This window comes from Pteronotus mesoamericanus, unplaced genomic scaffold (assembly GCF_021234165.1).
Source record: "Pteronotus mesoamericanus isolate MK-2021 breed Mesoamerican mustached bat unplaced genomic scaffold, CSHL_Meso_final contig_29, whole genome shotgun sequence".
Taxonomy (NCBI): domain Eukaryota; kingdom Metazoa; phylum Chordata; class Mammalia; order Chiroptera; family Mormoopidae; genus Pteronotus; species Pteronotus mesoamericanus.
The window spans coordinates 4,486,719-4,506,512 of NW_026555123.1; the positions used below are offsets into that span (position 1 = coordinate 4,486,719).

Here is a 19,794-nt window from a genome sequence, read left to right on the forward strand (position 1 = left end):
AAAACTGGGCAGAGAGGAAATCGCACGTGTGCCTTCCGGCCCCCTTTCAAAGGGCCGCGTCACAACGGACTGGAGCACCCCCGCGCTCTGTCCCTCTGGGACACCGTCATGGATTTCTCTCCTTTGTTGCTTGGTCCGTCAGTTGGTTTTTATCCTGCAAAAATGGTGATGGCTTTAAATTAGCTTCTGTCACTTGAACTTCCCCACGGACACACAGACTTTTGTAATGGCAGGTAGAGCCTATGACCAGGAAACGAGGCCAGGCCCACCCATCTGTACAAGGAAGAAACCTAGAAGCCCGACCTTGTCAAATCCCACGCACAACATACGAATGCAGCGACCATTCATTGCTAATCAGCATCCACGACTCCTCATGCAGTTAGCTGCGACAATGTCAAGTCTAACTTTGCATTTTAGTCCCCAGGAAAACAAAGAAACACGAGAAATAAGAGAGGACCCCGCCAGGAATCCCCTGTGCTTCCTCCTCTCCGACCCGTCTGACCCAGGCCCCAGAGAGCCAGCCCGCCACTGGGCGCACATCCCTCCTGACCACCGGCAGGGCCGCGCACGCAGCGGGGTTCCCTGAATACTTGCTGAATGGAGTAATGAAAGAGATCAGAATGCGGTTTTATTTTTATAGGTCTTAAAACAATCCCCAAGAGTCCTGTGACTTCCTGCTTACTGATGGCCACTCCAAACCTTTGCATCTGCTAAGGCTTGTTTGAAAGGTAGCCCAACGGTTACCGCTAAGCAAGAACAGTCATTCCACAGGAGAAAGACCACGACCAGCAACGCAGTCCCGGCGCGTGCACATCTCTCTTCATCATGATAGGCAGAGGGAGGAAGGGGGTGAAATCCAGACCCGTAAACAAAAAGAAAACTTACAACAAAAAGGAATCTAGAAACTGACCTCATCCAGCCCCCCAGGAAAAACTGGCGGACGTGGTGTTCTCCTTCATTGTAACTGCATTATTTTCTCCCACGGTTGCCTCCTTAGCTCCGTCTGTCAGGAGAGAAAAGTGCTGGCGCTCCCTGCTGGAACAGCCACACCGCCTTCCCCCGCACGCTTGCCAGGTGTAAACATGGCCTTGAAGCCCATCAGAAAAATGCGACGCAGGTGTGTGGCCTCCTGCACCGACTTCCTCCTCGAGTGGAAAACTGAGATTGTTTTATACTTACATTGCCACCCAGGCTAAACAAACTGTATCTTGATAATCTTAAAGTGAAGGGGAAAAGATACATTCTGCATTCCCCAGAACAAAACACCCAATCCAAACAGATTTTTATCTCGCCTCAGCTTAGAAGCCGGTGAGAAAAGTGCGAGTCTCGGCGTCTCAGATTCACTCAGGTCAACAAATAGTGGGCACGGGGTGACCCACGCTATTTAGGATCAGCGAATGACCACTCCTTCCTTGAGCTGAAATCAATAAAAACCCTGCGTTAAATATGAAGGCACTATCCCTGTCCTTCATCTTATCTTTCACCTCTGACTGCAAACATTTCTTTCAGGTCAAGAAATCAAAAGCGACGTCTGCACGCAGAATGCTGCCATGTTGTAATAGCCACCGTCCTGTTAAAAGCTGTTAAAAATAGCACCTCTCTCTTTCTCTCCTTTCTCTTCTTTTCCATCCCCCTCCAAATAAAAAAGGTGAAGCGACGACACCCAGTCTGGCCACAATGGGCAGCGCGTGCGCATGCAGCCCCCCTTCCCGCTCCCCCGGCAGCCCCTGGAAAGGCACACGCCTGCTGAAAAGCAAGAGGAGAAAAGACGGGGCGGGGGGCGGGGGGGGGGGGGGGGGCTCGTGCCACAGAGCGCTCACCCACCCCCACAGCCTCAGCAGAACCCGAAGGGTCAGACTCGGAGTGAAAGGGGCATTTTTTTTTTCCTGGAAGGTAAGTAAAAGGACTTGGGGATTGATTTATTTTAAAAATAAGGTCCCAGATACAGTCAAAAATGGATAGTTTTCAGAAACCAGTTTTTGATAACCAGATTTTGTCTGTGGAAATGAGTCCATTTGAAAGGCAGGAAGCAAGGAATGTGTGGCCTATCATTTTCTCTGATAAGCAAAAATTAAACACTAAACACCACCACAAGGTACCCCCCCCACCCAGTTTCAGTAAAACCTGGACTTCATGGTTAAGGATTTTCTCAAATCTTTTCATAGGACATACCTGGCACACTCATAAAAACTGACTTATTTCCTTTAACATTTTTTTCTCACCCCAAATGATTAGCCAGTGCTTTTTAATAGGACCATTTCACTGCACTGGTGAAATGTTTAAAAGCATAAAGCAGCAAAATAATGATTTTTTTATAACAATGCAACAGGGTGTGGGATGGGGGGTGGCAGGTAAAACAAGAAGGCCGAGTCAAGCTTGGAGCCTGCTGGCTGATGCAAAACTGTTAGCAAGTTAGTAAAGAAATTAGCCTGCATGTAAGATGGCCTGGAGCCCCCCGAACATGCGCCCCCCCCCCCAACCCTTGGACTCTCCACCTAGAAATTAACCTCACTCTTCAATTTCTTTTCCCACCAAATGCTTTGGTGGGTTTGGCACTTCAGAGACAGTTTTGTAACGCAATTTGTAAATTTAAGTCACCCAGTAAGTGAAGAAAATACTGTAAGAAAATGATCATAACTACTTGACTTTTTAGGAACTACTTATCAAAAATTAGCTTTCAACAGCATAGGTAATGCTATCCTTTATTATTTCGTAATTACCCTCAACAAAGTGGCTTTCGTTTGGGCGACTGCAAGGAAACCCACAGTACTGTATTTTAAAAAACAAACTACAAAATAATCAGTTATTTAATTTGAAAAATAACATTTGAGAAATATTTGGCAACTCTCTTAACCTACATGGCCCTTTGTCTTTTAAAACACAGATGCAGATAATCCCCTAACCGGCTCCAGTTGTAGGCAGAGTCCCTTTATCACCAAGATAGAGGAAGTCACAGACCTCAACAAATGAAGGGCCAAGCAAGATCTGAACTCAGAATCGATCACAGACCCGTGCTCCGTCACCTGCCAGCCTCCCCGCAGCTGAGCAAACCTTGAAGCACTAGTGGAAACGTCTATCTCCTTCACTCAACCACAGTAAGCCCAAATATTGTACAAAGTAACACTACCAGTCCGTCCTTGTCCAGCGTTTCTGCATCGTGAAAGCATCCCCAGGCTTTCTCAGCACAGCAGTAAGTGCAATTCCTAGAAGGCACTGGCAAGTCTGGGCCAGACCAGTCTACAGTGGGAAAGCGACTGCATGTGTCCAACCCGATGACAGGAGGGTCAATGTGCCCAGCCATCTCCTTCAACTCTGCACTGTACGAGCGGTCGGGTGACAAGGCAAATCTGGCGGCTGTATACAGACGACCGAACACAGCTCCCGTCAGTCAGAGCACAAACACGCAGCTCGGGGGAAACATAATTTCTGAAACAATGTGAGGGGCTGCATAATTCATTCTCTCTCTCTCTCTCTCTCTCCCCCTCCCCCCCTCTCTCTCACAAACACACAAACACACACACACACACCCCCACCCACACCCACACCACCACACCCCCATTTTCAAACACTGCTCAGTCCCAGCGCGGTGCTGACACTCCTCCCACCTGAACTTCTCTGCGGCGCAAGCCTGGCCTAAGCACTCGGCCCGGACCGGCCCGGACCGACCCGCGCGCAGGTGAGAGCGCCCGCACCGCGGGGAGGTGGGGCCGCGCCGGTCCCCTACCAGCCTCGGCCAGCCAAGCTGCAGGCGGGCTAGTCCCATGGCTTCGGGGTAATGTGCTTTTAAAACCTCACCGCGACCGAGGTCACCGCTTTAGAGAGCTAATAACAGCCAAATGAGCGGGCTGCTGGGCACTTAGTGAGCCATTCAGGATATGGCTGTTTAATGGTACCTGGAGTCCTGCTAGAGGGGGCGCCGAGGGCTCCTGCCGCCCGGGAAGAGAGTGTTCGGCGCGAGTGAGGACGCAGCCGGCGGCCCCAGCGCCCCCACCAGGCCAGCCTCACCTGTCAGCCCCGCCACCCGCCCCCGGAGTCCGAGCCCCGCGCAGCTCTAGGGCCGGAGCGGGAGAGGGGGCCCCGGGCATCCCGTCCCGGGGAAAGCAGGAGCACTGTCCTTAGGCAGGGGACCCTGGGCGCGTCGGGTCCGCCAGGCGACACGCCACCCCGAACCCACACCTACCAGATAATCCATGTACAGAAACGCCTCAGGTATCCGGAGATCAGTCATCCGGCACCTAAAGCATCCGGAACGGCTCCGAACCCGGAAAAAAAGCTGCGTCTTGGGCTGCGAGCGAGCAGCCCCTGCAAAGCCAGCCACCGCGAAAACAGCCGAGCGCCACCGAGGAGCCGACGGCGGCACCGGGGAGCGGCGATTGGCCGAGGGGGGCGGGCCGCGGGAGAGCGGAGCGCTGATTGGCTGCGGCGCCTATAAAAGGCAGGCCTCGGCGGCGGGCAGCCGAGAAACGCGGGAGTAGCCGGGTCCTGGTTTCCCGGGGAGGGCGGGGCACGGGGGCGGGAGCTGGGGCGGTGCAGGCGGAAGAGCGGGCGGGAGGGGCGGAAAATCGGCTGTGCTTCCATAGCTTCCTCTTTGGGTGAAGGGGCCAGAACTGGGCGCCAGGGCGGACAGCGGTAGTGCTCCCGCCCCTCACCCCAGCAGGAAGCCAGCCCGGAACACGAGAGCAGCGGTGGCCACCGACCCTTGGAGCCCCGCTCCCGAGCGACTCCTGCAGGCGCCCGGCCTCTGACGGCTCGCGGAGACGGGCCCAGCAAGCCCGCGACCCAGGGCGGCCCCTGCTCCCCACAGCAAGGAGCTGCCCGGGCGGACGTCCGGGGGTGCACGGAGGCTCCCTCTCATCAGGTTGCCCCGAAAAGCTGGCTCACCGACACGGGAATGGAGGAGAAGCTGACCTCTGACACTCGGGAAGGAGCTCGGCGATCTGCCCGAGTGGTCCAACTAATGACGCTAAACGCAGACCCCTCGCCTCTGAGGATGAGCAATAGAATGAGACGCTCTCTGAAAAGCATTATAAGTAAAATTTTAAGTCGGTGCCCTGAAGACTTGCGCACTTCCTGGTAAACAGCGCGGAAATTGGTTGGCATTGAGTTTACACTGTTGCTTTAAACTGGGAGAGGCTGGAGGGAGCTAGGTAAGAACACTCCAGGCTCAGTTTTTTGTTTTGTTTTTTCTTTGTTTTGGTTTTTTTGTTTGTTTCAGGCTATGAAGAACCAATTCAACAAGCATAACACCAGACAGCAAATACCTGCGGCGTCAGGCTCAGGTGACTGAGGCGGCCCAGAGGTTGAGGAGGATGGGGAATGGCTCCACACAGCAACGTCTCAAGGAGGAAACTTCAACTGAAATCTTTCTGAAGTGACTACATAACTGTCTCCAAGTTGTTTCAGGGGTTGGGTTTTTCCTTTCCCCCCAATTTAGCACCTTCCTTGTTTGTATCCTCTGAGTGAATTTCCATACAACATGCTTCGTGGGGCCACCAACGGAATTCCTTGTGATAACAGTGGAATTTGCTCTAAATGTGTAGGTGATACTGGAGGAGGGGAGGGTGTCCACTTCCAGGGAGGCCCAGGTGGTGAGCTTTGAGATCCTGGGTCTCCAGTCTCTCTTGCTGAAAAAACGAGAATTCCTAAGGCTGGAGGGTGCTGCAAAGGAACTTAGTACAGAGCTGACTTTGTGATCCAATTTACAGATAAGGGGTATGTGCAGATAAGAAATTATACTCCTGAAGAAAAGTCAATGAGTTTTTGCCTGTGTGAGAGCTAACGAGGCTCACGTGCATTGTCAGTAGATCCGATCATGATTGGCCTTCGCATTGTGGGATTCAGGAGGGATTCTGACCTGGGTCCTGGAGGCAATGGACTTCCATAAACCGACGGCACAACTGGCTGAAACTAACTGCAGAAGCGGCAGGCCTTGCCCACTTGCTGGCAAAAACAATTCCAATGGACAAGAAACCTTTTGTTTTTGTTTATATTTTTTTTTTTTTTGCCTTCTCTTTGCAAACAAGCAAATAAAAAGCTTGAGCTGACAAAGAGACACCTTTTGGCCCCTTTTTTTCATGACCAATGATGTCTTGACTACTGTCAAAGCCAGACTCAACAGGCCTCTCAGTTTCCATGCAGGGGAAAGACCCACCAGGAGGCTTTGGCTTCTGCCTTTCCATTAAAAGCCAACCTCTGAGAGAGACGGTCCTGAACAGAAGGGCGTTAGGCTAAACGAGGTCCGTGCTGCCTCTAGGAATTAGTAAATGGATCCAAAGCAGGCAGAGGAAAGAATTTGTTCGAGGAAAGTCTCCAGAGTCTGACCATAGTACCCTCCTCCACGCCATTTGCACATTCCTTATGACTGGCGCTGAGGGAAACCTTGTCTTAGGTATAATGTATTAGAAGAATCACATGTTGCCTTTTGAAAGAGTCCTTGTTTAAAATAAATAAATAATAAATAAATAAATAAATAAAACATGAAGCTTCCGAACTCCCGGTGGAGCAGATTTTTCCAGTTAGGTGTCAATCTTCTGGGATGTTAGTGTGTCCACCCTTGTGCAGAGGAAAGAGGCCAACTAGGTTATGTTGGTCTAAGTAGATGATACACCCCACACTGCATCAACCTTCAGTGTGGCTCGAAAAGTAGATAGCAACAGCAGCAATCCCCCCAACTTGTGTTTGTAAAAAAGAGAATGTTTAGAGGTGAGAACGCATCCAGTCAACCCACCCGCTATATGCCCAGTAACAGGCTGCAGCCTTGAATAAGACGTGGTCTCATCAATGCAGGCTCACCTTTGCTCTCAGTGACCAAAATGACCGTCTTCCAGATGCATAAGAAAATAGGCATGAATTCCAGAGGCAACTGCATTTCTACAGAGGTTGAGAGAACAGGCCTTCCCTGGTGCTTATCAAGAGCAAGGGAAGTTTTTTTTGACAGTCCATACTCTGCAATTCCACAAAGAGCACCAGCTAGCAGATTTGGAGGAAATTTTTTGTAAATAGTAGCTTACAAGAAAGAAACACAAATGCATTTTTGCAGCTTGGTCTCCCAAATTCTGCTATCCGGGAAAACCAACGTATTAGTGGCTATATCCATCTATTCCTTTTTGTTGTTCATTTGATACATCATAACTGTAGGAAGAATATATCTTTGGTAGTTTTTTATCATGCATGCTCACTATATAAAACTCACCACATCAGGAAACTTCGTAAATGCTTAATGGGTATATAAATCTCTATTGTATAAGTGTACTATGTCAACAAATCCTATGAGATACAACTATTATAAATAGTGCAGTCAGTGCTTATAGAATCGTTCACATCTGATTATCCTGGAGAGTGTCTAGAAATGGAACCACTGGTACAAAGGGCATGAGCGCCTTTGGGACTCGTGTCTGCGCCAGCTCGCAGCCTCCCCTGCCCGCACCGGCCCCAGCGTAGGAAGTGCTGATCCGGCCTCCCTCCTACCTCGATGAAGCGCGCTGTTCCTTATTCGCCAAGGGATGGGAGCTTCCCTCCGTGTGATGCTTAAACCAGACAATCCTTTTTTCAGAAAAAGCGGAGGTGTCCACACACTGAGGTCGGCGCAGGTCATCAGACGCTGCTCACCGACTACCCCCAGTGACTCCTGTGACTGTGGAGGTCTCTTCTGAGCCCTGCCCTTCGTCCCAGGGTTTTGCCCCCCCCCCACCACCACCTCTGATTTATCCCAGTTCCCTTCCCTGCTTCCTAACGCTCTACAAAGCACCTCTGCACCCTGATAAAACCCTCCAGGCAGGGTGCCCCCACAGGAAGCTGCTAAGAGAATTTGGTTCCTAAATGGGACAATCAGAACGAGGTGAGGGGAGCAAGGACTGACCCTAAAACAATGACTTGCCTCTTCCAAAAAACGATTTGCTGGGTCTTGGAATAGTAATGAAAGATAAGGCATTCACAATGAAGAATCACCAATTAAAGGGGAAAATAATTATGCCGGGAGAATGTAACTACACCTCACAAGCAACCACTGTTCAAACACCAAACATTAAGCTATGTCAGTCCCTAGAATCTCAGGGATTCCCAAGAATCATTTGCTCGTAGACACACTGCTGCATTGCTGATTGTGTTAGTTTCCTTTTGCCATTGTAATGAATTACTACCAACGTAGTAACTCAAAACCAAAATTTATTGTCTGAACAGTGCTGCAGGCCAGAAGTCCTGATTTCCTGGAGCTAAAATCAAGGTGCGGGCAGGCCTGATTCCGTCTAATCGTCCCAAGGGAGAAGCCTTTGTTGTCTTCATTTGTCCCCTGGCTGGGGTGGCCGTCCGCATCCCTTGGCTTGTGGCCCCCTCACTCGCCTGCCTCTGTGGCCACAGTGCCTTCTCCTCTCCTGTAGTCTCATCTCCTCTGCCTCCCTTTTAGGGACCATCGTATTTGCAGTTAAGGCCTCCCCAGCAATCTGGGATAATCTCCCCACCTCAAAATCCATCATTTGTCCCATCTGCAAAGTCACTTTTGCCACATAAATCCACCTGCCCCACCAGCGACACACTGAAACCCCACAGCAAAATCACAGGTGGAATAACTTCCCTCATACCGTACATTCTTAAGCAGTTGAGGTGAGGAATTTCCTAATTCCAGAGTACGCATTTCCCCATATATTGCTGTAGAAGTACCAAGATCAACTCCCCCACCCCTACTGGATGGTAAAGGAATAAAAAGAGACCCATGGAGACAGAGAATTAAAGGCAGTGTAGGAGAGATCACCCATTCTGGAAAACAGAAAGTAGGTCAAGAAGTAGCAGGTAACACAGTGGAGCTGAGAGGCTGAAGCTGAGGTTTGAAGCGGGCAAAGCCTGCCAGAGGCACGCGCGCCTGCTGCAGAGCGGACGGCTTTGTAGTGAGGGGCCCCATTCTCCGAACTGCGAGGGACTGTGGGGAAACACGAACCAGCTGTGAGGCTCGGAAAGGCTCACCTGAGCCCACGGAGCAGACCCCACCCCCCACCCCGAAGGCTCCCGAAAGAAGACCAGACAGACTGAAAGGTCACTCCTGGGGTTACACTGGAGGGGTTGTGGCTTCAGGCACACCAGGGGAAAGCCACAGAGTTAATTTAGTAGAGCTGGAAGAAAGCTGAGGAAATCAACCAAAAAAATAAATGAGAAGCAGTTGAGCAAAGAAAATTAGAATATCTACCTGGAGGTCCAATGCCCAGTTAGATATTTCAAGGCAAGCAAAGCAACAGCAATGGTGAGAATATCAAATAATTCCAGCAAACACTGCATAACCTAAGACAATGCATATCCAGACTGAAGAGACCACAGTACCCAGGACAATGAACGGGAAAAGATGCATTATTATTCAAGGAACAACAATTTAAAAAGCTTCCTATGGAAGCACTGCACCTGATAGGTTTGCCATCCATGGCTCCACCAAACATTCCAGAAACAAAAAATTCCTACCGTAAAACTACTCCAGAGCTGGCGTCTTTGGAGGCTGTCCCCAGAGCCTGCAGGCCTTGGCCTTCTCCTGCGTCCTCACGTGCTCTCTCTTCTGCGCATGCCCTGATCTCCTAACCTTATATGGGCACCGGTAAGTGGAGATTAGAGCCCAGCCTAACAGCCTCATTTTAACTTAACCACCTCCTTGAAGGCCCTGGCTCCATCTGCAATGTCTTCTGATGCTCTAGGAGTTAGGGCTGGAACATGCAAATATGGGAACGGAAGGACAGGCAGTTCCACCGAGGACAACGTTCACGGCTGGCAGATCTAAGACTGAAGAGGAAGTTATTCAGATGGATGGAGAGTATCTACAAAAAACTTCTAGTCAGAAGCAAGACAAGGGTGCCAGCTGTCCCTGCTTCCATGCTGTGTTGTCCCGAAAGTCCTGGGCAATCAGACAGAAAGATATAAATAATGAAGATGGAAGAAGCCACTAACCTTCAGGTCGTGACTGTGTATAGAAAACACAAATCTAAATATGGATCACTCAGGTGAAAGTGAACTCTTGTTACTCCCTAAAAATCAGTACAAAATTAATCGTATCTCTAGTTACTTAGCAACAAAGGCAGGAAATGTGTTTTAAAGTAATCTTTAAAATGGAAATTTTAAAAACATCTAAGAATAATTCTTACCACTGTATGAGTTTGAGAGAAGTGAAAACCTCACACACGATGTTCGTGGATGGAAAGGCTGTTGAAGAGATGTGAATTCTCCTCAAACAGATGTGCAGACTCAAAACGACAACGTTCAGAATCACGGAGGACGTTGCAGAGCAACCTTCCTTCCCAGCCTCTCCTCGAGGAGAGCGCCCTTCTCTCTGTGAGCCGAGCGCTCGTTTCACGCATGTTCATCTGCTGGCGTTGGCAGTCCTGCCAGCGGTCAGTGGGTGTCCAAGGCGCAGGTGCATGGCCAGCAGCTCCATCCGTGATGTCCCTGGATGAACAAAAATCCTCTATTTGTTGCCATCAGATCCACCAACGTTGGACCCTATGGCTGGCGCTTTTGAAGTAAATTCTTTTCAGCCACGAAGTAAAAAGTCTGCATTTTCAATACCTTTATGGTGTTACCTCTCACTTTTGTGTCCTTCACCCACCTGGGATCTATCTTTTGTGTGTGTGGTTCAGTAGAGAGCCATCTGTATTCATCTGGCGAGCCAGCGTTCCAACAGCCCCGGTAAACAGCGCATTCCTTTTGCTACTCAGGGGGTGGTATCGCCTTTAACCTACACAGAAGAACCTGTTCTGGATGGGTCTGCCTCTGAGTTCTCCCGTTTCGTGGATCTATTTATTCCTGTGCCAATACAGAACATGTCTCCCTGGCTTTTTCTTCTCTCCCCACAATTCCTCCATTAATGTAGGTTGACATCGTCCTCGATACAGCGAGAAAAATTGGGGGGAGGCGGTGGAGCAGGATGTTGGATTTGTAAACCCAAGATCGTTTGCGGCAGGCAAGGCCATGGGCAACTCTCACCCTGGCAAGCGTGCTCCCCCCAGGGAGGTGCCCGTGGCACGGTCCTGGTCTCCTTCCCTGCCTCCCGCTGCCGTGTGTGCCCGCTCGGGGACAGGCTACCCAGTCTGCAGTGGAGCAGAGGAGAGGGGGAAACCATTGTGACTTAACTTTTCTTTCAAAATGAGTGATTTTGAAGTGAAATACCCCAGAAGCCGTTGACTTTCAAATTGACTACTTAAATCCCGGATCGCCTTTCTTAGAAGGAAAAAAAAAAAAAAAAAGCATGAAGAAACATGCGTAAAATGAACCACGGATCACTTACCTATCCCTTCACTGGTTAACGGTATCTGAGGAACCGGGCTTTCCCAGCGCTCCTCTGCCCCGTGCCGCGACTGTGCGGTCCGTGCCCGCGCGCCGCGCCGCGCCACGCCGGCTGGTGCGCAGTGCCCGGGCTGTGAGCGGCGCTGCAGCCTCTCCCTGCCGCTTGAGCGGAGCCCTGCGCCCTGAGCTCACGAGAGTCGGAGGAGGAGGCAGCGGGCGCAGCGTCCTCTCGGCCAGGGCTCAGCACGGAGTCGCTCTTTCTGAAATGTCAGTCAGTGGACACCCTCCAGTGCCGTTCAGAGTGTGTTCTGGAACGTGTTTGTGCTACCATGGCTCCTTTTTCTGTGCATTGTGCACCTGTGTGTGCTAGCGCCGCATCACGGGTGACTGGCCTTGTGCGTGCGCGGTCGGCCCTGGGCCTGCTGGAGGGGACACAGGAAGAGCTCCGTGCTGCCTGCTCTGTCGTGTCTCCCTCCTGCTCCCGCCGCCCCCCAGGAGGCACCTGGAGAACGGAGGGGAGTTGGGATTGGTGGGTGTCATTAGAAAGGGCATCACAAGCCTCTAGCCCATCTGAGTAAAAGGAGCTGAAAGAAACCATGGCCCAAGGCGGGGTGTGACTTTCGGAGACTTCAAGGGTTGGGATGGCTCACTCACATCCCCGAGGCCACGTGCTGTGAGGCAGCTCTTGCACGTCCCCCTGGCTCAGCCCGCTGAGTGGTTCAGATCCGGCTTTGGTAGCATGAAGACCGAGTTTTCAACCCCAGGCGCTTTGTTAGCCGTGTGACCTTGAGAAAGGCACTTAACCTCTGGAACTCAGTCTCTCTAGCCTTTCAAACGAAGGTAAAATGTCCGTGGCCGCCCCCGGGGTCGTTGTGAGGATCAGTAATATCGCAGGGGGCACAGTCCCTTCCCGGACAGCCTGGTGGGAGGCGGCACGTGGTGCCGAGGCTCTGCCGAGACTCAGCTGGCAGAGGCGGGAGAGCCCTGCCTCCGAGGTCAGGCGTGGTGGATCTCCCCAGAATCGCTCCACCTTGCGGTGACGGCGTCACCTGTAAAATGCTGGAGAAATGGAATCATCTAAGCAAAGAGGTAAACTGAAAAAAAGCGCAATGAAAGGAGATGGCTGCTGTTGGTTCTTTGGCTTCTCCAGTGTGGCTCCAAAGGGAACCGAGAGCAACTGGGAGCTGGGCGGTGCAGGGGCAGCGGGCCGGCTCAGCGGGCCCCTCAGCCTGTCTTTCCTGCCATCCCTGGGTCCGAAACTGTGGAGCGTGCCAGGGCATCAGGAGACGCTGCGCGGCCGCTGAAGGGGGCAATCGGCCTCTCGATTTCACCTGCCATCTCGCTGGCCGCCTGGCACGCTGGCCAACTTGCACTGGTGACAACCACGTCCGCGCTCCAGCAAGGGAACAGCAGCACGTGTGCCCCGTCGCGGACTCGGAGCCTGCCTCTCGGTGACAGAGGCCACGCGTGGACGTGCAGGGCCGCCGCCCTCCTCTTTGTGGCAGAAGGGACCGCTGCGAGCCCACGATTCAGCAGAGCTCTCACTACATAGGAGGGAGACGCCCGATCAAGTATCAGAGGAGAGAGCTGCATTGGAAGAAGGGCTTTCCATCTTAGACTCACAGTCACTTGTTTTGACAGACATTCTCTACACAACACGTGGCTTTGATAATGCGCCCAGAAGACTAGAGGAAACGCGTAGAGCACCTGCACGGCGTAAGACGGAAGTATGGCTTTTGTCCTGTGTCAGTAATCGGAATACGTCGAGGAGGAAAGGAAGAAAAATAGCAGCAATGAATCTTGGGAAGGGAGGACCCAGCGGGTGCCCTTGGGAAAGTGTTGTGCTGCAGGTGTGCTTGCCCCCAGTAGGAGGCTGGAGGCTCAGGGCTCCCCGCGACGGCACAGCAGGATTCACTGTTCTGTATGGCCACAGAGGGACATGTCACCACATCAACGATTTATGGTAAGAAGAGGGAGTTCGAATGTGATCGAGGTCACAGGAAACTCTTATTCAAGTTAAGAAATCGCGCATTGCATCGTCTCTCAGGCTCAGCATCCTTGTGAGGGATAATGAGCGATGACGAAGTGCTCCGTTGTCACAGCGGGTGTGGTTGGGGGTGGGCAGTGGGGTTCGAGTTCTCTGCTGGGATCTCCCAGGAAAAGGCTACAATTCTGGATGCAGAGGAATGTCGGCTACGGGCAGGAGGGAGGGTGTTCGTGGGGAATTCTGCACACAAAGCAGTAACAACATGTTCAGCTCTCAGCATACCAGAGGCAATTATATGAAAATGGTGCAACACACCACAATCCTAAAACGTGATAAATTACTCTCAAGAGGTTTTAAGAACCATGTGAAGCCGAGAAACACACGTGACAACACAAGCCTATGGAGGAAATATCACGTTACAGAGAAAGGCCTTTGTCTGGAGTCTAAGCTGATACAGTCGGTCACTTGAAGGCATGTTTGTATTTTCTAGGGCTGGGAAGTGGCGGTGGTCTCCTCGCGTCTTCCTTTGCCTTTGGTGGTTCCATCTGAGTTACTAACAGTTCCTGTTATTCTGTACCAAATGCACCATAAAAGGACAGTAAACAAGACTTTATGTCATTGTCTGAAATTCTAAAATAGAAATGGACACTATTGGGCCATGGGGCAATGCTGGGTCATATCCTATCCAAAGTGCTTAGCTAATGCTTAGGGAAGACTGACATCCCCCAGGTTGAGAAAAGAAAGAAGGGCAACAATGACTTGTTAAATGTGCAGGTCACCCTGGCCGGGTGGCTCAGTGGGTAGAAGCATCACCATGTGCACCAAAAGGTTGCGGGTTCAATTCCCAGTCAGGACACATACCTAGGTTATGGGTTTGCTCCCTGTTCAGGGTGTGTGTGGAAGGCAATGTTTCTCTCCCTCTCCCTTCCTCTCTCTCTAAAATCAATTTAAAAAATATCCTTGGATGAAGATTTAAAAAAAAAATGTGCAGGGTGATACTGAGTGATGTCCCAGCCTCCACAGCATAATGGATCTAGCCCTTAAGAAAGGGATAGAAACCTGGTCACGGTGAACAGGATGCTGCTTTAGTGAGGCACTGCTCAGGCCGCGGTGTATTTTTAGTAAGTTAGCAGATGTTCCTGATAAATCTCAACTCAGCGGGGTTCATCGTGTTCATTGTGTTTGACAAGCCTAAAATGAAGCAAGTTGAATCGGCCCCGAGAGAAAACACATGCTGTGTAGGCACTTCATCAAATGACCGTAAGCCAGGGCCGCCTCCCCGGGGGCAGGTGGCTCCCGTACCTGGGCGTACTTCTCAGAAAAGGTTCCAGCTGGAAGAACCAGGGGCCGCGGCAGTTTCAACCCCACGTCCCGTAAAATCGGGCAGTTTAACACGTGGCACATCCGTTCGCATCAGATTCCTAGCGTCAGCGAATCAGGAGACAACGGCCATCGGACACGAAGACCCGCTGGGTGACGGGTGCTCTGGAGGCCGTGGGCTCACGGAAGTCAGTCCCCGTCCTCTGCAGAATAGCCTGGATTCTGGAAACAAGTTCCACGGAAGTTCACACTCACTCTCCGCCCTCTGTTGGCTGGGTGACGTGGGGCACCTCGTCTAACTTCTCCATACCTCGGTGTCCTGCCCTGCGCAACGCTGGCGTGGGCGCCTCCTCCCACTGACTGGCTGGCACGCACTCAGTTACGCGTGCCGGTACGCGGCGCCGCGCAGCACGGGCCCAGGACGCGCTCTCGGGCACTTTTTCCACCACAATCGTCAAGGGGGACTGGGGTCACAGCAGCAGGGCCGTCCAGGAAGGGGTCGACTGTGCGAGAAGAGTCCACTGCTCTGGAGGCCTAAGGTCCCCGCCCAAGGGTAGAGGCGGGGCCTGGAAGGTTTGGAGAGCAAACTGGGTTTGGAGGAGGGGGGCACCTTCGAAGTGACTGTCAGAGGCGGGAGGAGGAAAGAGGGTCAGAGCGTGCGCGCAGAGTAGGGAACCCCTCAGGAGAAAACCAGAAGTCCGTCGTTGTCAGAAGTGGGGACACGGGGCGGGGGCCGCGGAGGCGACTCGGGAACCTCGAGGGCCCCCCTCCCCGGCTCCTGTGAATGGAGAGGAGGAGGGGGAGCTGGGAGACGGGCGACCACAGGCTGGCCCAGGGCTCAGGCGTCCCGGAGCCGGCCTTGCCCTTCGCACCTGGAGGTTTCTAAGGCGTCCCCCCGGGGGCTGAGAGCCAGGGCAGAGGGGCCCAGGCCTGCACCCCTGCGGGGCCCCGGGCGCGAGCCCACGGACACGGGGCTGTGAGCAGGGTCCCGGGGGTGGATGTTGGTGCGGGCGATGCCGGGGGCGGGGGCGGGGTGGGGGGGACAGAGCAGCGGGGGCCTCGGCGCTCCGCTCCCCGCGGGCCGGTCGGCATCGCGAGCGGCCACCGCACCACCCGTGGGGCCGGACCCCGCCCGCATCGCCCCTGTTCTCCCCGCCAGGCCCGCGGCCGCGGCTCGGCGCGGGGTTTCCGCGAGTGGGATGGTTTTCAGTTCCACACGGAAGTGAGGTCACACAGCGTGTCTCCCTGCGTCCGCCTCACGGCACCGAAGCCCAGGGCCCTCGGGGTCTGTTCTGTGCTGCCGCAAGGGGCGGGGTTTCCTTCTTTCTGCAGCTGAATTCTCCTCCTCTGAGTGTGTGTGTGTGTGTGTGTGTGTGTGTGTGCGCGCGCGCGCCCACCACACCTTCTTCACCCGCTCAGCTGCCGTGGACACGTGCACTGTTCCCACGTCGTGGGGGTCGAGGGCTACGCTTCCGTGCACGCGGGAGTGCGCGCGTCTCTGAGAAGCCATGGTTTCTCTGTCTCCGACAGGTCGTTCTGCTCTTAACTTTCTGAGGGGCCTCCTCGCTGGCTTCCACGGCGCCGCGCCAGCTTCCCGTCCCACAACAGTGCCCGGGGTTCCCTGCGCACACCAGCGTTTCTCACCTCTCGTCTCCTGCTAAGAGCCCTGCTATCAGGTGGCAGGAGGGGGGGCCTCGCCGTGGAGTCGGTGACAGAGAGATCTCTTATCAGGCCTGCGATTTGCGAATGTTTCCTCCCGCTCCATGCGTCGCCTTCTAAGGCTGTGGGTTGTTCCCCGCGCTGCGCAGCAGCTTTTTCATTTACTGCGGCCCCGCTTGTTGATTTTCGCTTTTGCTGCCTGGGCTTTTGGAGTCGCAGACAAAACCCTGGCTGCCTGGAGCTTCCTCCCGCGCGTGGCCTCGTAGCAGGCGGGCGCCCGGGCGGGAGCGGGGCGTCTCCGCGCTCGGAGCGGGGGCCGTGCCGTCGCAGCCGAGCTCCCAGACCTGTCTGTCTGCATTTCCCAGGCTCCCACCCACCCTCCACCAGCCAGGCCGTTAGCGGCCGCCCCAAAGCAGGGCGGCCGAGCCTCCGCCTGCTCCCCTTCGGAGGAGAGCAGCCCCCGGGGCTCTGCTGCCGGCGCGGCCGCCGGGAGGCCGGCGCTCTTCCGTCCTGCCCCGAGAGCACCCTGGTCTGGCGTCGGGATCCTGTCGCCCCGGTAGGTGGGGCCGGAAAACCGCGTGAAAACCGCCGAAAAACCGCGCAGAATGTCCTCAATGCGCTTTCTCCTTCCGCCGACCTGCCTGAGCGGCCTCCCCTCCGGCTGCAGGGGCGGGTAAGGCGGGGAGGACACTGCAGCAGCCAGGGGCGTCTGTGCCGTTCCCTCGACCCACTTCCCTGGCCTCAGGACCGCGGATGGCTGAGGGGTCCTACACGGACCCGGGGAGAGGGGACCCCTGGGCAGTGTCAGGAGTCCCCCGTCCTGAGTCCCTCCGTGGGCCTTTCCAGGTGCCCCGAGGGGCTAGTTCTGGCGGCCCCCGGTCACCCCCGCCGCGGCCCCAGTCGATGACAGCACAGGCCCCCACGGGGACGTGGGGAGGACCCCTCCTCCTTCAGGCCAAGGCCGCACGCCGCTGCGGCCCTGTGCCCTCTCGACCTCATCACTGTGAAGTCGCCCTGGCCCTCCAGACCCAGGGCGCGGACCCCTGCCTGCCCAGCGGGACCGGCGCGGATCCCCCGCTCACCTGCCCGCTCACCTGCCCGCTCACCCGCCCTGCAGGCGGAGCTGGGTCTGCGCTGCCGCCGGAGGTGCCGGCTGAACCGACAGGGACCGTCCGCTGAGCGGGCAGTGAGGGGCCTGAGAAGCTCGTATGGAGGGCGGTGGGACCCCCTGCTGAGGGGCTGCCGTCTGCAGGGAGACAGGGAAGCCGGGTGCTGGGATTTCCCAGGCAGGGGACACCGGAGGGACCTGCGGAGGGCAGGGGATCAGTCAGGAGGCAGCTCTCCTGGGAGAACCATCCATGGGCCCGAAGATGCCCAGCAGCAGGGCTCAGGTGTGCTCAGGTGTGCACAGGGCAGGGCTGGGGGCGGGGCCAGGGACTCGCAGCCATCGGCGTGGCTCCAAAGCGCCCGTGGGCCGCAGGATAGTCACTGCCGCACGTGTTCCCGGGCCCCGGGGTCTTCCCACCCACGCGTCCTTCTCCTTGGACCTGCGGCGCTCGTCTCCCTCTGCACGGCAGGGTTTTCTCTGAAAAATCCTTAACAGTGACCAGGAACCGGAGCAGAGGGAGCGGACGTGGCGGCCACCCCTGGGTGCAGTCTCCACTTCAGGCAAAGACTCTCTGTGGCCTTTCAGTGTCTTCCAAACTGTCTGCAATGAACCCGTGTTATTTCTGTGACCTCCCCAGGACGGTCTCGTTCCAGCCAGGGCTGGAGGAGGCTGCAGCCGGCGCCTGGCGTCGAACTTCGCCGGTGGCTTCATCGCAGGGAGAGCAGGGACAGAGGCTCCGCAGCCGCGGCCCCTACGGGCTCATGGTCGCGTTTCTCCCCAGGACCCTGGGCTGGTGCGTCATTTCCTGTTTATTCTGCCACAGTTCCTGTCATCCTGTGTCTGTCTCGGCACCAAGGTGACTTTGAAAGCACCTCAAGCTAAGCGTAAATGACACAACCCTGTAAGGCAGGCCTGGCCGTGCCTTCCTTCCTTCCACAAAGAACAAAACTGCTGGAAACGAAACGGGAGGGGCTGGAGGAGCTGTCCCAGCGATTCTGGATTCTGGGAGAAGTAGCCCGAGGGGGTATCACCGCTTTGTCCTGGTGAGGGGAAAATTCCTGTACTCACTGCAGGCGTGCAAAGCGACTGGCCTTTCAATCGGCGAAATGTCTGCCAGCCCAGCCTGGAGTCTCTAAACACAGTGCAGCGGGGGTCCTGGCAATGCCGTGTCGGACTTGCGTAAGTAGCCCCGTGCCTGGCTGGGGCGGGCATCCGGCTGCCTCATCGGGCTGATTAACGTTTGGGTGACCCCACAGGCGCCCAGGAGGTGCAGGACGGGGGTCATGGCCGTGCCAGGGGCTGTGAGGAGCCTCCTCAGGCCCGCACCAAGGAGCACCCATAATGCCTGATGTGCTTCCTCAACAGGGAGATGATTCCTCCGAGTTCCGCTCATGAAGGCGAAACGCCCCTCCTGACCTCAAACGCACCGTGAGGGCCCCGATTCTTCCCCTTCCCGACCTGAGGTCTGCAGTGCGGGCCCCGGAAGGCGAAAACAAAAAAGCGGCCCTGACCCGAAATCTGGCAGAACGCTACCAGCCCACGCTAGAGCGCACAGGTTCGTCCGGGCCCCGGTTCGCTCGCGAAAGTCCTGCCCCCCAGCGTGACGGCGCTGGGAGACGAAGCCTCTGGGACAGGGTTGGGCCACGAGCGTGGAGCCCCGTGAACAAGGATTAGTTCCCGGGTAAAAGCAACCCGGGGAGCCCCTCCCCCATCCACCCGGCGGGGACCCAGCAAGGAGACCAGGGAGCGGGTGCTCACCAGACACTGAATCTCTTTGCACCCTTCCCTTCCCAGCCTCCAGGACGGGAGAAACAAATGTTTGCTGTGAGCCACCACGTGTGGGATACTTTGTTACAGCGGCCCCAGCTGATTCAGGCAGCACGCAGTGTCCTGCGAGGGAGGGGCCTTGGCTCCAGGCAGGGGCTCACCCCGGATTCCAACAGAGCAGAGCGCTGATACTGTCGTGCACAGGGTGCCGGCTCCCCAGAGAATCCGTCTTTCTTGTGGGAAGAAGGTTGTGCATTTGACATTGAACCTTACAGAATGCAACATTCAGAGGGAGCCTGAGATTGAAAGCCAAGTGACTGAGAGAGGATTTCAGGGAAAAAACAGAGCCCATCAGAGCATTTGGAGGTGGCGTTACGGAAGTGGGGCTGCATTCGTCGAACACTCAGCTGGCAGCTTCCAGAAATCACGCCTTACAAGGACTCCGCGGTAGAAAGGACACACGGCAAGGCGCCCCCTGGCCTCGCGATGCATCAGCTGCTTGGGTGTCCTGGTGAACACAACTGGAATGCCAAGGACAGGGTGGCGAGGGTCCCAGGAAGACCCAGAGAAGACGCAGTCATACAGCTTGGATCTGGAAGAATCCGCAGAACTATCCCAACCCAACCCCCTTTTTTTTCATAGGTGAGAAAACCAAGATTTATATAATCTAGACTGGGTGCATTGTTTTGTTTTGTTTTTCCCC

General features: G+C 54.8%; 1 protein-coding gene across 1 annotated transcript in view; it reads right to left on the reverse strand.

Annotated features, from left to right (window-relative positions):
• Window positions 1-4,315, reverse strand: part of ARL15 (ADP ribosylation factor like GTPase 15) — a 322,033-nt gene extending 317,718 nt beyond the window's left edge. Inside the window, exon 1 of the mRNA XM_054575339.1 lies at window positions 4,181-4,315. Coding sequence (XP_054431314.1) covers window positions 4,181-4,228 — 48 coding nt within the window. The 5' untranslated portion in view covers window positions 4,229-4,315. The remainder of the gene's footprint in view (window positions 1-4,180) is intronic.
• Between the last annotated feature and the right edge of the window lie 15,479 nt (window positions 4,316-19,794).